Source organism: Sinohyriopsis cumingii, chromosome 4 (assembly GCF_028554795.1).
Source record: "Sinohyriopsis cumingii isolate HCF-2022 chromosome 4, ASM2855479v2, whole genome shotgun sequence".
In the NCBI taxonomy this organism is placed as follows: domain Eukaryota; kingdom Metazoa; phylum Mollusca; class Bivalvia; order Unionida; family Unionidae; genus Sinohyriopsis; species Sinohyriopsis cumingii.
In genome coordinates this window covers 102,050,373-102,069,703 of record NC_142964.1, presented here as the reverse complement: position 1 = coordinate 102,069,703, position 19,331 = coordinate 102,050,373, and the positions used below count along the sequence as shown (strand labels likewise).

General features: G+C 34.0%; 1 protein-coding gene across 1 annotated transcript in view; it reads right to left on the bottom strand.

The window, feature by feature from the left end:
* The window catches only part of LOC149801793 (sodium channel protein 1 brain-like), a 181,705-nt gene that overhangs the window by 41,781 nt on the left and 120,593 nt on the right, over window positions 1-19,331 (bottom strand). The window contains exons 15-19 of the mRNA XM_089956848.1: window positions 18,698-18,848; window positions 14,883-15,117; window positions 11,508-11,620; window positions 9,116-9,381; window positions 3,555-3,696 (exon numbers count right to left, since the gene is read on the bottom strand). Of these exons, the coding sequence (XP_089812974.1) occupies window positions 3,555-3,696; window positions 9,116-9,381; window positions 11,508-11,620; window positions 14,883-15,117; window positions 18,698-18,848 (907 nt within the window). The remainder of the gene's footprint in view (window positions 1-3,554; window positions 3,697-9,115; window positions 9,382-11,507; window positions 11,621-14,882; window positions 15,118-18,697; window positions 18,849-19,331) is intronic.

The window sequence follows — 19,331 nt, the reverse complement described above, 5'->3', positions numbered from 1 at the left end:
GCCCTCCAAGTAATGTCTCTACATTAAGTGAGGCACCCTGCAAATAGTTTTTCTGTGTATCAGTGAATCCTTTGATGTCTCTAAGATCACATCCCTATGACTGTGGGGAAGAAGTTCAACAGAGTGCCATGGAAATTGAGAACACCTGTTTTGATGTATTAGCAACAGCCTCAAGCAATTTCTGCAAAGCAGCTGAAGAAAATGATTCCTTTTTCAAGATCTTGAAGGAGGCAATTGTAAAAAGATTGGCATGGGAGGCAATTGTGACTAGCATACAAGCAGTTTTTCCAAAGCCAGGAGGCTTTAAAGAGATGAGCCCATGTCCATGCAGATATCCTAACCAGGGAAGCACCTGAGTCCCAGGCAGTTGGCTTAAAGGGTGAAAAAGGTAAATGGACCCTGTAACTGGAGGCTGAAACATGGTGCCAAAGCAGAGGAGAGAAAAGAACACCTGTACTTGCCTCAAGACAACTTCTGAGTTAGCTTTTTCACCATCGCCAAGTGAGGGAGCAACTGGAGATCCAATTTTGGCATTTTAGGATCCAGAATATTTTGGATCTCCTTCCCTGAAAAAGGAAACTTCATTACTGAGGATTTGTTGTCTTCCTGCGCTCACAGGGGGGTATGAGGCTTACCTATTTTCCTTCACCCCTTGGAGAAAGGGACAGAAGATTTCATCTCAGTGGAGGAAATGGTGAGTGGCAGCCGCCTTCCCTTCTCTCCATCAAAAGGCCAAAGAGGGAGGGTATGATATACAGCCTCCCCCATCTGTTGATCCATGGAGCCACAGTTAAAGTCGTTGATAATGTCATAGTGAGAAATGGTTACACAGCTGACTCACCACCAGGTGGTATGAGTCTCCAAGCCACAAAGGGGTTGAATGGGTACACAGAGAAAGAATGGTGTTGATCTGATACATTTCCCTTGACTGGTGGTCAAAACCCAGTGCATGGTTCAAAGACTGGTGCCTAAATATGGTGTCTGGCACTTAGAGACTGATGGCAAGAGACAGCAAACTAGAGATCAGTACTAATCTCCATGCTCACTGATCAGCTTCCAATGCTTGGTGATCAGTACACAGTCACTGGTGCCCAATGTCTGGTGATCAGTGACAGACACATGTTGACTATCCCTTGTTGCATTACCTGGTGTCTTGTGACTGACCTTCTATGTCTGTCACATGACACATGACCTGGTACTTTGACAAACACACAGTAACTGTTACTTACTCTACCCAGTGAGTGGTGCCAACCTGATAACCAAGCAATGACCAGACATTAGTGGGTAGTCTCATGGAACTCAGCTTTGATGAATGAGATCCCTTTGATTTAAAAACAGATCTATTCAGGTGAGAAGACCATGCTGTGCTGCACATGGTTACAAATGTAGGACTCACTTCTGGGTTATGGTGACTTCATTCTTATTATGGGAAAAGTACCCCCCCCCCCCCCCGAGCTGGCAACTTCCATGAATCGGGAAGTACCTTCATGAGAACAGAATGGATTAGACAGTGGTGAAAAGGAAGGAACTGGAGCAAAACCTGGTTGAATAATACTTACCCTAACACATGCTACTAAGAGAGGAATTAAATAATTCAAATGAATATGCAAAATTTCGCAAATGAGGTACTCAAAACCCTCAAACTGAATAAAATTCAAGACAGAAACATAACAATTCTGCAAGGACTGGGAAGAAATGTAAAATTCAACACAAAAAGGGATATGATTGACAGTAGAAATGCCCAAATACAAGTTAGATGATTGAAAGTTTGAATGCACAAGTGACCCATGAAAATTGCATGTAGTCCATGGAATCGATGGATGATATTGTGACTGATGGAAACTTACAAAGGTATCAGACTGGGATTATATTTTTTCTTAATTCTGGACCTCCAATTACTAATTGGAAATAATCTCCTTGGACTGGGGACTAGCATCAGAAAATAATGTAGCAATAGCAGATCATGTACTACTGCAATTAAGAAATTTGTCAATTATGATAAAGAATGTACAAATTTTAAAAGTCAAATTTTTAACTAATTCAAACAATTATTTTGGAAAAATAATTATACTTGTAATGGATAAAATCAAACTTTTGATATTCTTAAAATTGAAACTTTTAAATGCTTCAATACTTGTTTAAATATCTGAAATGACAATTTATTAGGAGAGAAACAATAGTCCCTTGTAGGGACTGACACTCCACTGTCTGAAAAGAATTTCCAGGAATTCAAGATAAGACCATTTCTTCTTTTTAACTTCTGAGTGTCTGATACTCTTGAGCAATACAATTTTCAAATTAGCCACCATGGCAGCCAAATTATTTATAAGAGAGACTCCATTTTCATTAAGAACACATACACCAATGACAGAATTTTGGTAAAAATACAGTGGATTTTTGGGGGATATCAGGGTGGGGGTGGGTAAACTAATTTTAATGATGTAATACTTATTGGTCACTATTGCTTTACTTAATATCTAGGACAAGCAAAGTTCCCATGTCTTATCTCACAATTCCAACCTCTCATCATATGAAACGCTCTAGAAATCTGGAATCCAGAGAATCAGAACCAGTCTGGCTACCTATATTAGCCCATGCAAAATTGTCTCTTCTTCTTTCACTTGAACCCAGACTATGCTTGGGCAATCAAAGTGGGGTGGGAGGAGGAATCTTTCAATCATGACAAGTATAGCATTATTAAAATTAGTTTTACACTCTGGTGAGAGACTGGTAATTAACTACCCTCTCTACTACCATTTCTGCTGAAAGTTGAAGAATTTTAAAAAAACTTTTCTTGATACATGTCACATCTGTGTCAAGAGAAAGAAAATCAGTATGAAAAGGGAAATAACTCACAAAAATTTAAATATTGAAAGTAGAATACTTAAATAATAGGAATGCATACAAAACTAAAAAACAATATAGGTAATATCATTCAGAGTTCTAATTTATACAGGATGTACTCAGATGTTTAATATATTGAAATATTGATGGATTAGACAAAATTAGACAAAATATTCTAGACTGGACTTGTTATTAAGAATCCCTGTGAAATTGTAAATGGTAGCATTGTATAACCACCTGATTTCTGTAAATCTAGTCAATTCAGCATACATGAGACAAAACAGGTACTGTCCGTTTATTTCTATTCATGGTGTACTAATACTTGTGGATATTGTAGTTGCTCTAACTACAGATTTTATGATGGAGTATAGAAAGAGAATGAACTGAATTGTGTTGTTTTCTCTTTGAGAAAAAACAGACATCTGACCAGTAAACTATAGGTCTGATTGTTTGGACAAGCATTGTCTAGGTACATTGTGCAGGCCTGACTAACCAGTTTCAAAACTTTCTTTAAAAACTCATAATAAAGTGATAAGCCAGTTAAAAAAGTATGACCACATTTCCTGTCTGAAAGTGTATCCATCCATCTTAAATATCAATGAAAATGCAATTTTTTTCCCCTTCTTTTTGAAACTAGATGCCATAAAAATAAATGAACCCACTGTATTAATTCCCTTGAAGAAGGTTCAATAAATTAAAAAAATTCATACCAGTGCCAAACTACTGAGGAAAATACATATCAGCACAATCCCTTCAAAGACTTTGTTTGTTACCACTTTTAGCAAGAATTTTCGGAAACTTATCCATTTCAGCCCAAAACTGGTTTCATTGAAGATTTCCAAACACTTGCATCTGAAATATCAATGAAAAGATTAGTATATTTACAGTACATTACTTGAAAGGTAACAAAAAATATACAGCATGTGTCTATAAATTTTCAAATCCAAACAATTCATGAACTTCCATACTAATTCAGATTTATTTTGTTGAAAAACAGGTTGCAAAATAACAATTTTGAAAGAGTTGATGAAAAAAGATACACATAATTTTACCAGTTTATTCTAAGGTATACTCCCAACAACCTCCCCCAAACAAAAAGATGAACAAGAATTACAAAGCCCTGACCAAAGATTATAATTCTACATAGCTTCTTAAATTTAAGATTAATTGTCATTGGACCTTTCAACATTTCAATGTGTATATTTTTGCATGGTTTCTCTAAATTGCCATGCCAACATTCAATAATATTTAGTTTTAAATAATAGTTTCAAATTTCTTCAAAAAGTAATAAATATATCTGAATTTAACTTAGATGTGGACAATTATCTTAAAATTGTCATTTACCACACAGGCTGAAGGGATTTTTAAATGTCAATTATTATTTTTAAATTGTCATTTGCCGCACAAGTTGAAGGGATTTTTAAATGTGGTTAGTTATTTTAAAATTGTCATTTACCACACAATTTGAAGGGATTTTTAAAAAGCAGCATTTATTTAGGGTCACTTGCATTAGATTTGGCTGCTAAGTTAGTGCAAGCAGGTAAAAATCTTTAAAAAAACATTCTGATTAAATCTTGTCCATGACTTTTAAATGCAATTTAAACTAAAAATGAAATGTTGGGTTTCAAAAAATTTATATTAAGTACCATATGGGCTGTAATTTTTAATACACTTTTGATTATTTTTTTCAGTTGTGAAATACTTACAGATGAATATTACTAAAGAACAAAATATAAAACCCATTTCAATGGACAAAACGTAAATTTTCTTTAGAGGGTATGAAAGTAATGGAAGCAGTAATAATCTTCCTAATCTGAGTCCAAAACTTACCAAGTACACTCATGTATAAGGCTGGTCAAACTTCAAACAACTCAGACCTTGATATGTGGTTACATAATGGACCACGGTACTGCAATGATCCAGGTCTACAAGCACATTATACAATGGCAGATATGGGTCTGTGCAGTTTGCAGTTAGACTTGACTTATGAGTGAGTAAAGACCGTAATGCTATTTCAAAACTGTGTTTAAATGTTATTATCATTTTCAATATGTTCAAAGGAGTCAAGTTTATTGTAATAGGGCATTATACATGCAACTGTTAATGGTTTTCAAAGCTAACAAAAACCCAACTATCTTCTGCATATACTCACCTATAAAAAGTAAAACTGCACACAATGTGGATCCTGATAGATAGCATAATGCACCTTCAGATCAGGATCAGTGCTGTTTGTTTTACAGATTATTCCTAACTGTATGGACCCAGACCTGCCAGTGTATTTTGCATTGCCAGATCTGGGTTTGTGCAGTTTGCAGTCGGACTCTGCTTATAAGCGAGTATATATCGTATTCTTTTTAGTAGCTTTGGTTTACTAAATAAACTGACATGCTTGATAAGTTCCTGTTAATATTTTGCAACTCATTTAAAACATTAATAATATCCAGATTCAGTTGACTTTAAAAATAAATAAATCACTGCTAAAGTTAATCATCGTTTAAGAGACTTTTATATCTTGACAAATTAAAAAAGGGACAGCTCCATGGCTAGAATGAACAACCTTCATCATAGAAATCTGCCTGAGTACAAATTTATAGAAATGCTTTTGATGAAAATGAGTCTAAAACAGATTTAGACTGAGCTTAAAAGTGCTTTAAATAATTGAAAAAAAGATCACACACGTCCTCAACTAAAGTATAAAATAATGTGAAATTTTCATTAGTCAAATATATTCTACTTCAAAAGTATTACCATGTGGAACTTAAGCAATCAGTAGGAAATGTGTCTGAAGTAAACAGTATTTTCTAGAAGAAATAAGATTTATTTTGGTCAGAAAAGTATAGTAAGAGAGCTATCAAGTGAATATAATTCTCTTTTATCAGTACACAACAAAAATTTTAAACACCACAAATACTACTGTAAACATTTGGACTGAAACTTCCCTAAACTGGACATTGTGAGGATCCCAAATCTGGACTGCTGTTTTTTTTTTAAAGATGACTGCACATTGTGAGGAACCAAAATGTGGACTTTTTTTAAAGATGACTGCACAATGTGGACCTGTAATCTGGACTGGTATTTAATGATGACTAGCATAACATGGTAATATGAGCAAAAATGATGTGGCCAGTTTCCTGAAAAAGCCAGATTAGGGAAGTTTTCCTTTGTGATTGTGTAGAAAGCATATATCTGCCAGTACCTATATACAACTTAATAAAGACCACAGTATCTATTGCCATCCTAATTTGACACTTTAATTTTTAAGAAATTCAAATCCAGTGAAAATTAATATATCGAAATTACCAAATGAGCAAACAAAAATTTTCATTCTAAAACTAAACTCTATATTAAAATGGAAATAATACTCAGCCTAATAACATAGAAAAACTAAATATAAATCTAAATATCAAGTGATTTTTTTTCTGTTTGACTAAACTTACATGATTTGAAAGATGTGTGTATGTATATGGGGGAAGACTATAATACATTAAAGGAAATTTAAACCAAACCTTATCAAACTACTGGCAGGACCTAGTATAGTACTGGCAGTATATAATTTTCTCTCAAAAAGATACTAGTTTCAAATTTAGGTTATTACGAAAAGCTTTTGAAACCTGTTCTAGGCAAATTCTTACCTTTCATAGGTTATCAGTCTACATCAGAATGCAAGGGAAATAAGATTGTGAACATGTACAAATCAAAGTGAACAATTTACTCCTTTCATATTTGACAGTGTTTTTTACTTTCCAACCATGTACACAAACAATATAGAGAAAGCTAACCTGAAGCTTTCATCTTCACGCTAAGGACTTCATCAGCAGACTGATTATAATATGAGTCAATATCACTCATTACCATGATAGCTTAGCTGTTGATGATAATATCCTATTCACCAAGTTTTTTCAAAATCATATTAAAAATTAGTCTCTAGAGTGGTAAAAATCTAAGCCTGTTAGATGAAAGATCACCTAATAAATATAAATAGGTCTTAGTCATTAAAAAGAGTCACCCAACAGCTTGATAATATTAGCCTATTTACCAAGTCTCTCATATGATAACATCTTGTAAAACACATTATATATCTTGATGATATCAAGCCTAATTATCATGTACATATTAAAACACATTATATACCTTGATGATATCAAGCCTAATTATCATGTACATATTAAATCACAATATAGATCTTGATGATATCAAGCCTAATTATCATATAACTGATCAGATGTAGAATTGCCAATGTGTGTACAAACATGCAAAATCACCATGTTTAACCTAGATGCCAACCCTCCAGATTTGCAATTAGTGAAAAGAGGGATAAAAATTAGGGAAATTTTAATGTGTGTACAAATGTTCAAAATCACCTCATTTAACAGAGCTGGCAACACTCCAGATTTGCAATTAGTGAAAAGAGTGATAAAAATTAGTAAATTTTGAACAAAATTAGTGAAAAATTATGCCATGACACTAGCTCCATCCACTATGATGGTCAGTATTGCATTATATGAAAATCACAAAATAAAACTAAAACACATTATTTACATTGATTTTATGTACAAATTTATTTGAGGTCAAATTTACTGATATGCTATTTGTCATGATATGATACTGTGGCAGACTTAAACTTCCTCAACTGAGCTATGGTAAATTTGTTTTCGAAACAATTCAGGCTTCTTGCCTGCTAGTTAATCTTGGTGACTAAATCTGTTGCAAATTTTCATCACCTAAGGAGGAACTAAGGTTTGTCTTATTTTTCCTAATAATAGGAAATACTCTTTCACTGTCACTGTTGCAGATCTCCAACTGAGAAAGGCAGGCTATGTTCAACAAGAAAACTCACAAACAATGATTCAGCATTGGTAGCTTGGAGGACTTGAGTAGGTGGCTTAAAGTACTCAAGAGCTTAAATCTGCTGGGGGTACTCTTAACTTTCCCAATATCTATATGCTTTTTGCTAGCAGTGTACTTTTTCTCATTGTTCTGCCACATGCCCACAGAGCTCATATCATTGTTTTCAACTTATCTGTCATATATGTTGTTGTTGTTGTTGTTTTGGGGTTGAACACCATTTTTCAGCACATGATAGGCTATGCATGGCAGCCAGTATAAATGGTGGAGGAAGAACCCGGGAAAACCCCAGGAAGAACCACTGACCCATGAGAAGCTAGTGGCAAGCTTTCTCACATACCCACATTAGCCGAATCCTAGACTCGAACCCACGCAGATAGAGGTGAGATGGCAGTGATCCATAACGGAGAGCACTTTAGACCACTCGGCCACTCAGGGCCCCTGTCATATATGAACTTAATAATAGTATTATATAGTGCATGTATGACAGGTAAACTGTAAGCAATGATAATAATCTTATATAGTATGTGTATGACAGGTAAATTGTAATCAAACAATACGTGTCCCTGTGAACATTCCCAATTCTAAAATTCATGGCACACTACTGTGCAAAAAGAATAATGTACATTGATGTTTGATGTCTGAATGCATGGCCAATTTTTGATGAACTCCAATCTATTCTTCACTTTTTGTGCAATGCATATGTTTTTCCTTGGAGGTGAAAACACTTTAACTGTAGTGTAGCCTAATTCCAAAATGGTATTAATCCAGAAAATGAAAAATTGAACAATAAATGGTTGGTGGTTTTGGCAAATGCGCAGAAAAATATGAACTCAGGCAAATTATGAGATATGTTATCTCTCAATAGCATAAAAATTACTACACTCAAAAATCTGTCATCATATAGTGTTTGTTTTAAAAAAATACAGCTGCAATGAATATGTACATATGCCATTTTGTTTTAAAAATTAGTTAGAACCCAGTTTTCTTCACGAGTATTTGTAAAACTCATGTTCTAAATATAGATTATATGCTTGACAATGCTTGCTACAGGGTAAACCATAATAACTGGATAAAGTTCTACTAATATCGTGACTAGCAATACAGGGACGTTATTGGCGTCAGTGACCACTGCTTCTATTTTGACTAATACTTCACAGGATAAAAGTTACTTTATTCCTGATTAAACCAATTGAGAATTGGGGAATTTGTGATTTTTTGGGCACGCAGCATGAATCACTATTGAGAATAGTGAAATTCATGCCAAAATCATGAGGGCTGGCAGGTCTGCATTAATATGCATGGATCTTGCTTATAACTGTATTCATCCAATCCTATCAATTAGATTTTGGACTTGGAATAAAGTCTCTAGAGTGGTAACAAGATCAGCCTGTAATTTTATCTTTTCAATGTTGTTGCTATTTACCTTTTGGTCATAAAATGAGGCAAACAGTCTTCCATAACATTCTCTTTCTCTGTGTCAGTACTAGAAACAGTGTCTTTCATTGTTGATGCTTCTTCTCCTAGAGCAAGGTTGTCATCATCACCTTTCTTACCATGTGACTTAACAGACTTAATAGACTTGATGTCAGATTTTTCAGATTTACCGTCTCCAGCCTTTTGTGAAGCTTTCCTGGCCTCATGGAAGTTGGAAAACTTATCTCTTTTTGTATCAAATGCTTGATTTATATTCTGTCAGAGAGAAGAAATTAAATACTGAATATATTATAAATTGATCAAGTTTTTTTTGTGTGCAGACTATTGTATTCTCACAAAATTACTACATAGAACATCAATATCCTGATATCTCAGAAACATTGTAAATATTAAATTATGGTAAAGGTCACTAAGAAACCATTCAGAAGGTTTTGTATATGCATATGTAGGTATTATTCATACAGCCATTAACTTCCTGGCACTAAACATTAAAAAATAAAAGTATAGTTTCTCCATATTAGTGTAATACTTTGAAAGGAACAGCGATGAAGTAAGGTGTAGAAATTTGTCATTCTCTGAATCTTGCAAATAGTATGTAATGCTCATTTTTGTGTAGGACATCCAAATGTTTTTCTGATACTATGAACAAAATGAAATGAGACTACTGTGTAACTACTGTAGATCAATTGCTATTAATTTTTAATAACATTTTGTAGCAGTTGCAAATGCAACATGACCCCTTCTAAGGGACTGATGTTCAACTATCCAAAGAGAATTTCTGGAATTCAAAATAAGATAATTTCTTCATTTAGACTGCTAAGTGTTGAAACCATCTCTTGATATTCTTGCAGGGTTCATCAATAATTCTGAATGATAATTCTGAATGATAAATTCAAAGACTTTTCCCAAACTTTCAAAGACCACAAACATAGATTTCCAAGACCTATTTTCGCTAACATTTTGTATACAAGTATGGTTGTATGAGAAAACAATGAATGCGAAATACTACAATATTGTTTAATGATGACATTCAAACTATAATTAATCAAAAGAAAGAAACCAGGAAAACTCGACTACATCTGAATCTAAGAACCTTGGAAAATTTTTATTTGTGATTATGGAAAGAAATTAAATTGTTTGGGTTTATTTCAATTTTCAAAGACTTTTAAAGACCTCAGGGTAATCTGCTCGATTTTCCCAAACTTTCAAGGCCATAAAAATACTACCAGTATCTCATTTTTCCTAAACTGTCAAAGACTTTCAAAGACCGTAAGAACCCTGTTTTGAGTGATAAGATTTTCAAATTAACCACTTTAGTAGCTATTTTTGATGTAAGATTGGCATCATTTTCAATGAGGACAAAATAGACACCACTAGAAGACTTTTGGTGAATACACCAATGTTGATATGGCTATCCATTCAGAAGAATTAGTGGCAAGATTTTAAATATGTTCATTGTAATAGCCATAACTGAGTTCAGATCAGCACCATTTTTAATCAGGAGCAGCTAATATCCTAATTAGTTTTCTGGTGAACCCTATGTTGATATGACTTTCTGTTTAGAAGAAATAGCTGTAACAAAATTTTGAAGATGGCTGCTGTGATGTCTAACATAAATGTCAGTTTGACCCCATTTTTATTTACGATAAACCAGAGATAATAAAGTCTTATAGCAAAATCCCCATGTTGAAATGACTATCCATTCAGATAGAGTAGCAACAATAAGATTTTCACAAGGGCCAATGTAGTGGCCATGCTGGATGGCTGACCATTTTCATCATATGAAATCTTCAGGTGAAAATCCCAATCTGACATGGCTTTCCATTCAGGAGTTGTGATAACAAGGTTTTCAAGATGGCTGCTCAAGGCAGGCATATTGGACGTCAGATCAGCACCATTTTCATTTATAATCAACTAGACATCATAAGAAATCTCCTGGTGAAAACACCATGTCAATATGCCTTTACATTTAGAAAGAGAAGCTATAACAAAGATTTCAAGATGGCTGCTGAGGTGGCTATATTAGATGTTTCAGTAGTACCATTTTCAAATAGGACCAACTAGACCTTGGGATTAATGTGTGTGTAAAGTTTCATGCAATCCTCCAAGAAGTTTAGGAGGAGTAGCTACAACAAATTTGTGCTAATGGATGGACAGATGGATGTCAGACAATGGATGACCATCCCATAAGCCTGTCTGATGTATTACCAGTAGATCAAATAAATATTATAAGATCATACCTTAAATGTTGACATATCTTCAAAAACTGAGTGGAAACAATGCAATTCCACCAAATTTCAATCCTAACTTACCCTCTTTGCAATTTAAATTAATATAAAAAACATTTTATGCACATGTAGAAAAACTATGCAGCAGTTTACTTTTGTTTGTTTGATAATTCCATTGGGCTGTGACTTGGGTTCTGTTTCTATTACAACTGTGGCATGTTCACTGGACATTTCCTTCACCCCTTCAACAGTGTCTTTGTTAGCATCTGGAAAAATAACGAAAAGTGTGACAGTAACATTTCAAAAATGTTAAGCTTTAATGAAGCTAATTCTCTATTCCTTTCAGTATGAAAGCACAATTTAAAAAAAAAAAGCTTTCATTAAAGCTGCACTTCCTTAAAAATATAATGATATTTGAAAATTTTCTCAAAATGTCACAAGATCAGTAGAATGACAGTAACATAATGCCCTGTACTGAAGTAAATATAAAATTGATTAACAGGGTCCATAACTCAGTCAGTATTACTGAAAAGAGGTCTGTGCCACTCACATTCTCAATCTCCCATGGTACACCATTGTCTAATAGTTTGCACATCAAAGTGTATCGGGATTGGAGATGGCTCAATCTCAACAATAAATTGCAATATTGTCTCTGGAGATAGACAGGGCATCATAATACAACTCTATTAATACAGGATTACAGTAAAAATGAAACAAAACTAGATGATATAAACAGTCTGAAAATGCATGATTTCTTGTAATATTTGGATCCCAACAAATGAACAAATGGCAAGGTTACTTAAACCATGTAAGAAGACAGTCTTCTGATCCATGTACATACATGCACTAAATCTATTAAAGTAAACTGCTACATTATGCTCTTTTTAAATTAAACAAAATTTAATCTCTCACAAGATAGTATTTATTAATCCTTAAAAGTGTACAAGTAATATCATATACATGTATAGGTTTTGATTTTTTTCTGATAATTTAAAAAGTTTTTTCCACATGTCTGAGTATTGTTTGCATTTGTACACTAATCCCATAATTTATTATTAATCAAAATCGCCCAAATGGTAATATAAAAATACTTTAAAATAACCTTAGTTTATTTCAACAAAGTTCAGTAATATTTAATAGATGGACAAAATAGGGAAAAAAACCAAATCTTGTTTCAGTTTGCACTGGAATTACAAGTATCCTACAATACATTTATGCAGAGATACAAGCAAAGCTAGTTTTATAAACATGGACACACTTGCATATTTTAAATTTTATTTAGGCTGTGGTTCCCTCGTGAGCAGCCCCTATAACCAGAATCACTTGGAACCTATGAGTTAGTGTTCAAATTATCCCTCTAGGACATTCACCCCTTTGACCCTGTTCAATTTATTCATGCGAAAACTGTCAAATTGACACCTTTTGAGCAGCCACATAATGGAAAGAAAGATATCTCACAAATATTTGTTGATTTCTAAATTTAACACAATGACATTTCTTCCGAAATGCTAAATTGAATAAAGTAACTTTAGTCCAGCCAGTGGGGAAAGTGATCCAGTTGTCCATGCTGCTGTGTTTATTGGATGTCAGGTTTTGCCACTGCAATAAATACTAAAGCATAATATTGTTAGTAACAAATGGAAACAGGAATTTCAATGGTTGGAATCAAGTTCTAAGGAATCTGAATAAGTATCATGCCAATCCGGTAAAGCAGATTTTAAGAATTTCTCAAAAATTTGACCCAGACAGTACAAATCTTGAGCAGTTATGGCAGGCAGTCAGCAACCTGAATCTACCCACAAGCAGGAAACAATTTAAACTTCTTGGTGGACCCAGCAGAGTTGTACTAACATTGCCACATTCCATGGCAGACACTGAAAGGATATTTTCTATTCTGAGGAAATTTCAGGCTGACTCACGAAGAAACCCATATCCAGTAATCATAAATTATCCAGTAATGATACACCATCTCTTAAGATTTAAGATCAACAATTATGAGGACTGACACAAATATAATCCAGGCAATGATCTTGTTAGAAAGGCTAAAATGTGTGTGCTACACATGAGGACAGTATGAAAGGCAACAAGTTACTGTAAACAGACTGGTGTGATGAGATGAAGTGCATATTTCAATACAGAATAAGGAAATTTTTGTTGTCAATTTTGTCCATTTGCATGCCAAAATCAGGTTGATGAAAATCTTGATTTGAAATCAAAATTCCTGACCAAATTTTGCCTATCTCTTAACAGGTACTCATTTCTTAAAATTAATCAACAGAATGATTTTGTTCAAAGCATGATCAATGTACTAAAAATGCAGCACCCACAAGCGCTGGGTGTTATCTGTTGTTGTAGGGTTTAACACCATTTTTCAACACAAGATAGGCTATACATGGCAGCCAGTATAACTGGTGGAGGAAGAAACCTGAAAAACTGGTAAGTTTTCTCATGTACCCAATTTAGCCGAGCCTGCAACTTGAACCCACACAGACAGAGATGAGATGGCAGTGATCCGGAATGGTGAGCACTTTAGACCACACGGCTACTCGTGGCCCCAGGTGTAATCTGTTACTTATGTGATAAATACAGGAAACTGATACATACTTGGCTGCTTGGCAAACAATTAAATGGATGAAAATAAATGTTCTCAGTCTCAAAACTTGTCTCTTGTCAAATATTTTTTATTCTTGCCACCAATTTCACAGGGACTAGATGCTAATTGTTAAGTAAATGGATAAAATAAGCATTCACAAGTCCTTCAGTTGAGAGTATAAATAAATCATTACAAATGGGCTAGCTTTAATTATTGCCTTTGTAGTTCATGAGATGAGTCTTACCTAAGAAAAGAAAGGAGAGTTGATATGAAGTTTCTAGCTCTAATGGACCAGTTTTGAAGAAAAACAGCCAGTACGATGCTATTTAATGTGTAAGAATATTTCTATCATCGTGGATTAATGATTTTCCCTGGCTTGAATATTATTAACGGTTGCTTAATTGTTTAGTTTAAGGGTTTCTTTTACATAGAAATCTCTCTCTCTCTCTCATAACAATATAGCTTTTGCAAACCCTTTTCTACATGTCCATTTAGCTGTCTATATGCATGTATATACATGTTGTTGCTCTTCTGATTATATCTATGTTCTAATCCTTTTTCATCTATATATCTATCTGCAGATATTATTTACATATACATTTTGGCAGACTTTAATCATTGGCACAGAGCCAACAAAGATAAATAAAATAAAAGTTAAAATAAGTATAACACAATTTCCTTAAAATATTCCATAATTTAGTGTGCCTTATTTTGTTATTCATGTTGGGGTATTATGTTTGGGGGAAGCTCAGATTTCCCACGGACAAGATCAATTTTCCAGCCAGCCTGCCATGGGCAAGCTAACTTTAATAAATTTGTAAATCCTTGTACATATCAACCAATTTGGGTCCATGCTGTACACAGATGGGAATAGGATATGGATGAGGAAAGTAAATGTGTCATTCTACCTTTGAACAAGAACATAAATTACAAACCTGTCTGTATGATTTTCTCTTTCTCATCACCAGCATTCTTATCACTGTCATCAGGCACAACAGAATTAGTTCGGTTCTTTCCTCTAAAGCAGCATAAGCAGCAGCAGCAGCATAGATCTCTAATCCTATAAAAGGCCAGCTTGAGCTTGTTGTCTTCATTATTTTCTTCCTTGGCTTTTCTCAGGGTGTCACTTTCAAATGCATTTAAAAGCAAAGCCAGGAAAAGATTCAGTATCTACCAAAGAAAAATGTCCAAAATATTTTTATGATATTTTTGCTTTGATAACAGTTAATAACTACAGGTCTACATTCAAAATCAAATATTAACTTTTTCAGTACTAAATCAACAAAGAACAGTTTTCAATGCTAAAACAGAGTTCATAATACATGTACCACAATCACTTGAAACTAGATTTCTTTCTGCAGATATACTGAAATGTTACAAAAATTAAACATTCATATAATTAAAAGAAATTCTAATCAAGTTATCTAGATATTCATACAAACATTCATAATAAATTTGTTTAAACACAGTAAAAAGACTAAATCCAGAAATTTTTAAAATCTGTACAAATTGAAAATTTGCTGAAATGGCTGGAAAATCTAATGGGGTTGTCTACATATGAATACAAATATGACAACCAAATTTCATATATTGAATTCGAGTGGTTTTTGCTTATTGTGCTGATATGGCTTTTGTAAAGCAAAAGTTTAAAAAAAAACTAAAAATATGAGAAAAAAATTAGAATTTGCTGTAATGGCTTTCTTTGGCAGTCAATGCAGAGCAACATAAATAGGTTACTTAGTAACAAAGCAACTAGAGTAAATTATCTTGCCCAAGAACATGTCATGGTAGCCAATTTGGGCTTTCAATCCCCATCCTTTATATTGGCGGTCCAGCATACAAACCACTCAACTTTTGCAGCTCTTTTGAATGTGTACAAGGAATAAACATAATTAGGCCTGATGTGCCAATATAGTACTATTCCATACCATACAAATGAGCATAAGGCCTGATGTGCCAATACAGTACTAGTCCATACCAGATAAATAAGCATTAGGCCTGATGTGCCAATACAGTACTATTCCGTACCATATAAGTGAGCATTAGGCCTGATGTGTTAATACAGTACTAGTCCATACCAGATAAATAATCATTAGGCCTGGTGTGCCAATACAGTACTATTCCATACCATATAAGTGAGCATTAGGCCTGATGTGTCTACAGAGTACTAGTCCATACCAGATAAATGAACATTAGGCATGATGTGCCAATACAGTACTATTCTATACCAGACAAATAAGCATTAGGCCTGATGCGCCTACACAGTACTAGTCCATACCAGATAAATGAACATTAGGCCTGATGTGCAAATACATTACTAGTCCATGGAATAGTATCTTTCATAAAATGTTTGTCTACATCTGATGATTTTCATAATACACAGACACTTTATCTTATGTTGTACATAGTGTATACAATTTTTCCATATTTCAAACAGAAGGCCTCAAAGGACAGTATTATTATATTAATGAATTACCTTCTATAAATAAATTATTATTATTATTATTATTATTATCATTATTATTATTATTATAACATATAACTGGACATTAGGCCTCATTTGCCAATACAGTACTAGTCCATACTATATAACTGGGCACTAGGCCTCATTTGCCAATAAAGTAATAGTCCATACTATATAACTGGGCACTAGGCCTCATTTGCCAATACAGTAATTGTCCATACCATATAACTGGGCACTAGGCCTCATTTGCCAATACAGTAATAGTCCATACCATATAACTGGGCACTAGGCCTCATTTGCCAATACAGTAATAGTCCATACCATATAACTGGGAATTAGGACTAATGTGCCTATACAATACACCACTCCCTCGATAACTTACACCCTGATAACTCGCGAACCCACTTATAACATGGGGTCAGGCATGGCTCCCATTTTTTTAAACCAGAAAATACACTAAAAATTGATCCCTATTTGTTGAACTTGAAGAAAAACACAATCAAAATTGGTAACGGAAACTCTGATGTATCGCTTGTTTTATCATCGAAAACGGTAGATAAGACCTGGAAATTTTAATGAACACTTTGAAATATCAAATTTAAAAATAGGTCGTACAATTTTTTTACATTTTCTTTCCAAACAACATTTCTAGTACATCACAATTAATGATATGTGAGGAAATTTTGATCAAAGAAAATGTAACTTACGCCAAGTGGAGGCAGTACTTTAATTAATAAATACAAATTAAATAATTTTTTTATCAATTGAAATTTGTGTTCTAGTTCTATCTTTTAATTCCTTTTAAGTGCAATCATCATAAATGCAATGTGTCCTCTTGTAATTAAATGTAAAATGTGTCAATCTATCATAACAGCTACGTCCGTGAGCATTTCTCTGAGAACCCTTATTAAGTGCCAATTGTGTTTTGATAACTGACTTCCGGAGGTATTTGTTGTATTGTTGCACTGAATTAAAAGCTAGCCTCCTTTGTATTACCAGGTTAATTATGTCTTTTGAATCAAATAAAGGAGGTGGAATAAACGAAAAGTTAAAAGGTACAAAAATCCTACAAACTTAAAATCTAGTGGCCCTGGTCATATGCTAGGTGAACTCACTTCATTCGATCAATCGAACACTTATAAATGTTAATGTGTATGTAACATAAACTACCTTAAATTAACCAACTCTTTCATAATGGTGATCAAAGATAACAAGGCAGCCAAGCAAAATGAATACTGCGTAAAATAATGAGCTTGACTGTACAGATACAGACCATTGTGGGCAAGTGAGTTTCAGAGAATTCTTGAACTGGCACTTTGAGATATCCCCAAGAAGATAAGAAGTTTCATTATTACTTTGAAATGAAATCACGACATCAATATTGTACTAATTGAACAATACAAAAAGTGAGTTTCGATGTAGACAATTGTCTCACGAAATAAATGTCACGTGTTTTTGAAAAAAAAGAACCTTGTTTGGTGGTGTATCAACAGTTAGTCTAGTTCCCTGCTCTTTGGACTCCCAGTTTGGCAGGATAATATTAAACACCTCTACAGGAAACAGGCTCATCAAAAAAACAAAAAGCACTGACGTAATGCACAGATTTTTTTCGTGTATACATGATGTTTATTGAAACCAGTTGGAACAATGTTTCACGGTTTTCTCGATGTCAAATTGATTTCATTCAATTTTTGGAGGTCCCTCAGTAACTCACACCTTGCATATAGTGCAGTCTATGTTTGTGGACCCCGTTGTGCATGAGTTATCGAGGGAGAGGTGTACTAGCCCATACCAGATAATAAGGCAAACCCTGTATGTCTGTTGTGTATCTACGTCAACATTGCTATGATTAGAAGCATGCAAAAATGTTTTCCCTTGTGACATCAGAATGTTGACTCACATGCCAACATGCAAAAACAATAGTTAACTTTATATTTAATTTCAAGGAAATAAATTAAATGACTGTTTTCAATATTCAATAAAATTAAGAAAAAATCCTTTCACTAAAATAAAAAGTTTGAAATCATTCTGTTGTTAAATAAGAAAGCTTTTAATCTTTTCTTGGAAGACTACCCATGGTGAGTAAATTGTGAAATAAAATGTTTAAGGAATTTATTATAAAATGCAATAAGGCAGAAGGGTCATAATCATCACATTCGATATGCAAGAGTGTGGCTGGAAATTTTAATGCATTGAACGACATCAAATCTGAGACTCCACTCTCCACAGTTGTGTGCATGTTATACATAAATAAACATGGTATACAAGACTATGATGAGCACTTACAATAAAGTTTCCAAGGACTAAGGTTGGGATAAAGACTGCCATGCAGAGTTCATTTGCAGCCCTCATACAGTCCCACAAGGGTTGTATCCACTCTCCACAGAGTGTTCGGAAAATCATCATGAAGGAATGGAAAATGTCCTTGAAATGCCACCTGAAAAACAAGTTTCTGTAAATTAGATTATGAAAATACTTGAAAGCTGCAAAATTTCTGCATTTTTACAAATGTATATTATCAGTAAAGCATGAGATAAATTTGAAATATCTTAAAGCAAGGAAAAATAATGAAATATCTTAAATCAAGGAAAAATAAGTCCATGATATGATTTACCTAAACACCCATCAGTCCTTAGCCATTCACACTTAATCATGGAAGGTTACCATGGTTGTTAAGGATGCTGACAAAAAGCAAATTTATACAAAACTGTTGCCAGGAAGATACTTTGTTCAATTTTATAAAATTTAATAGAAATGGAATTTCCTAAAATGTGTAACTGGATTTGTGTTTGGAAAACATATGCCTCCCAATACACCAAACAAAACATGCATTGTTGCATCAAGGACTGCCTCTGAGTGAGTACAGTGGTCCATGACATTTCAAAACAGCGTGCCATCTACTGGTTAACACAGTAAAGAC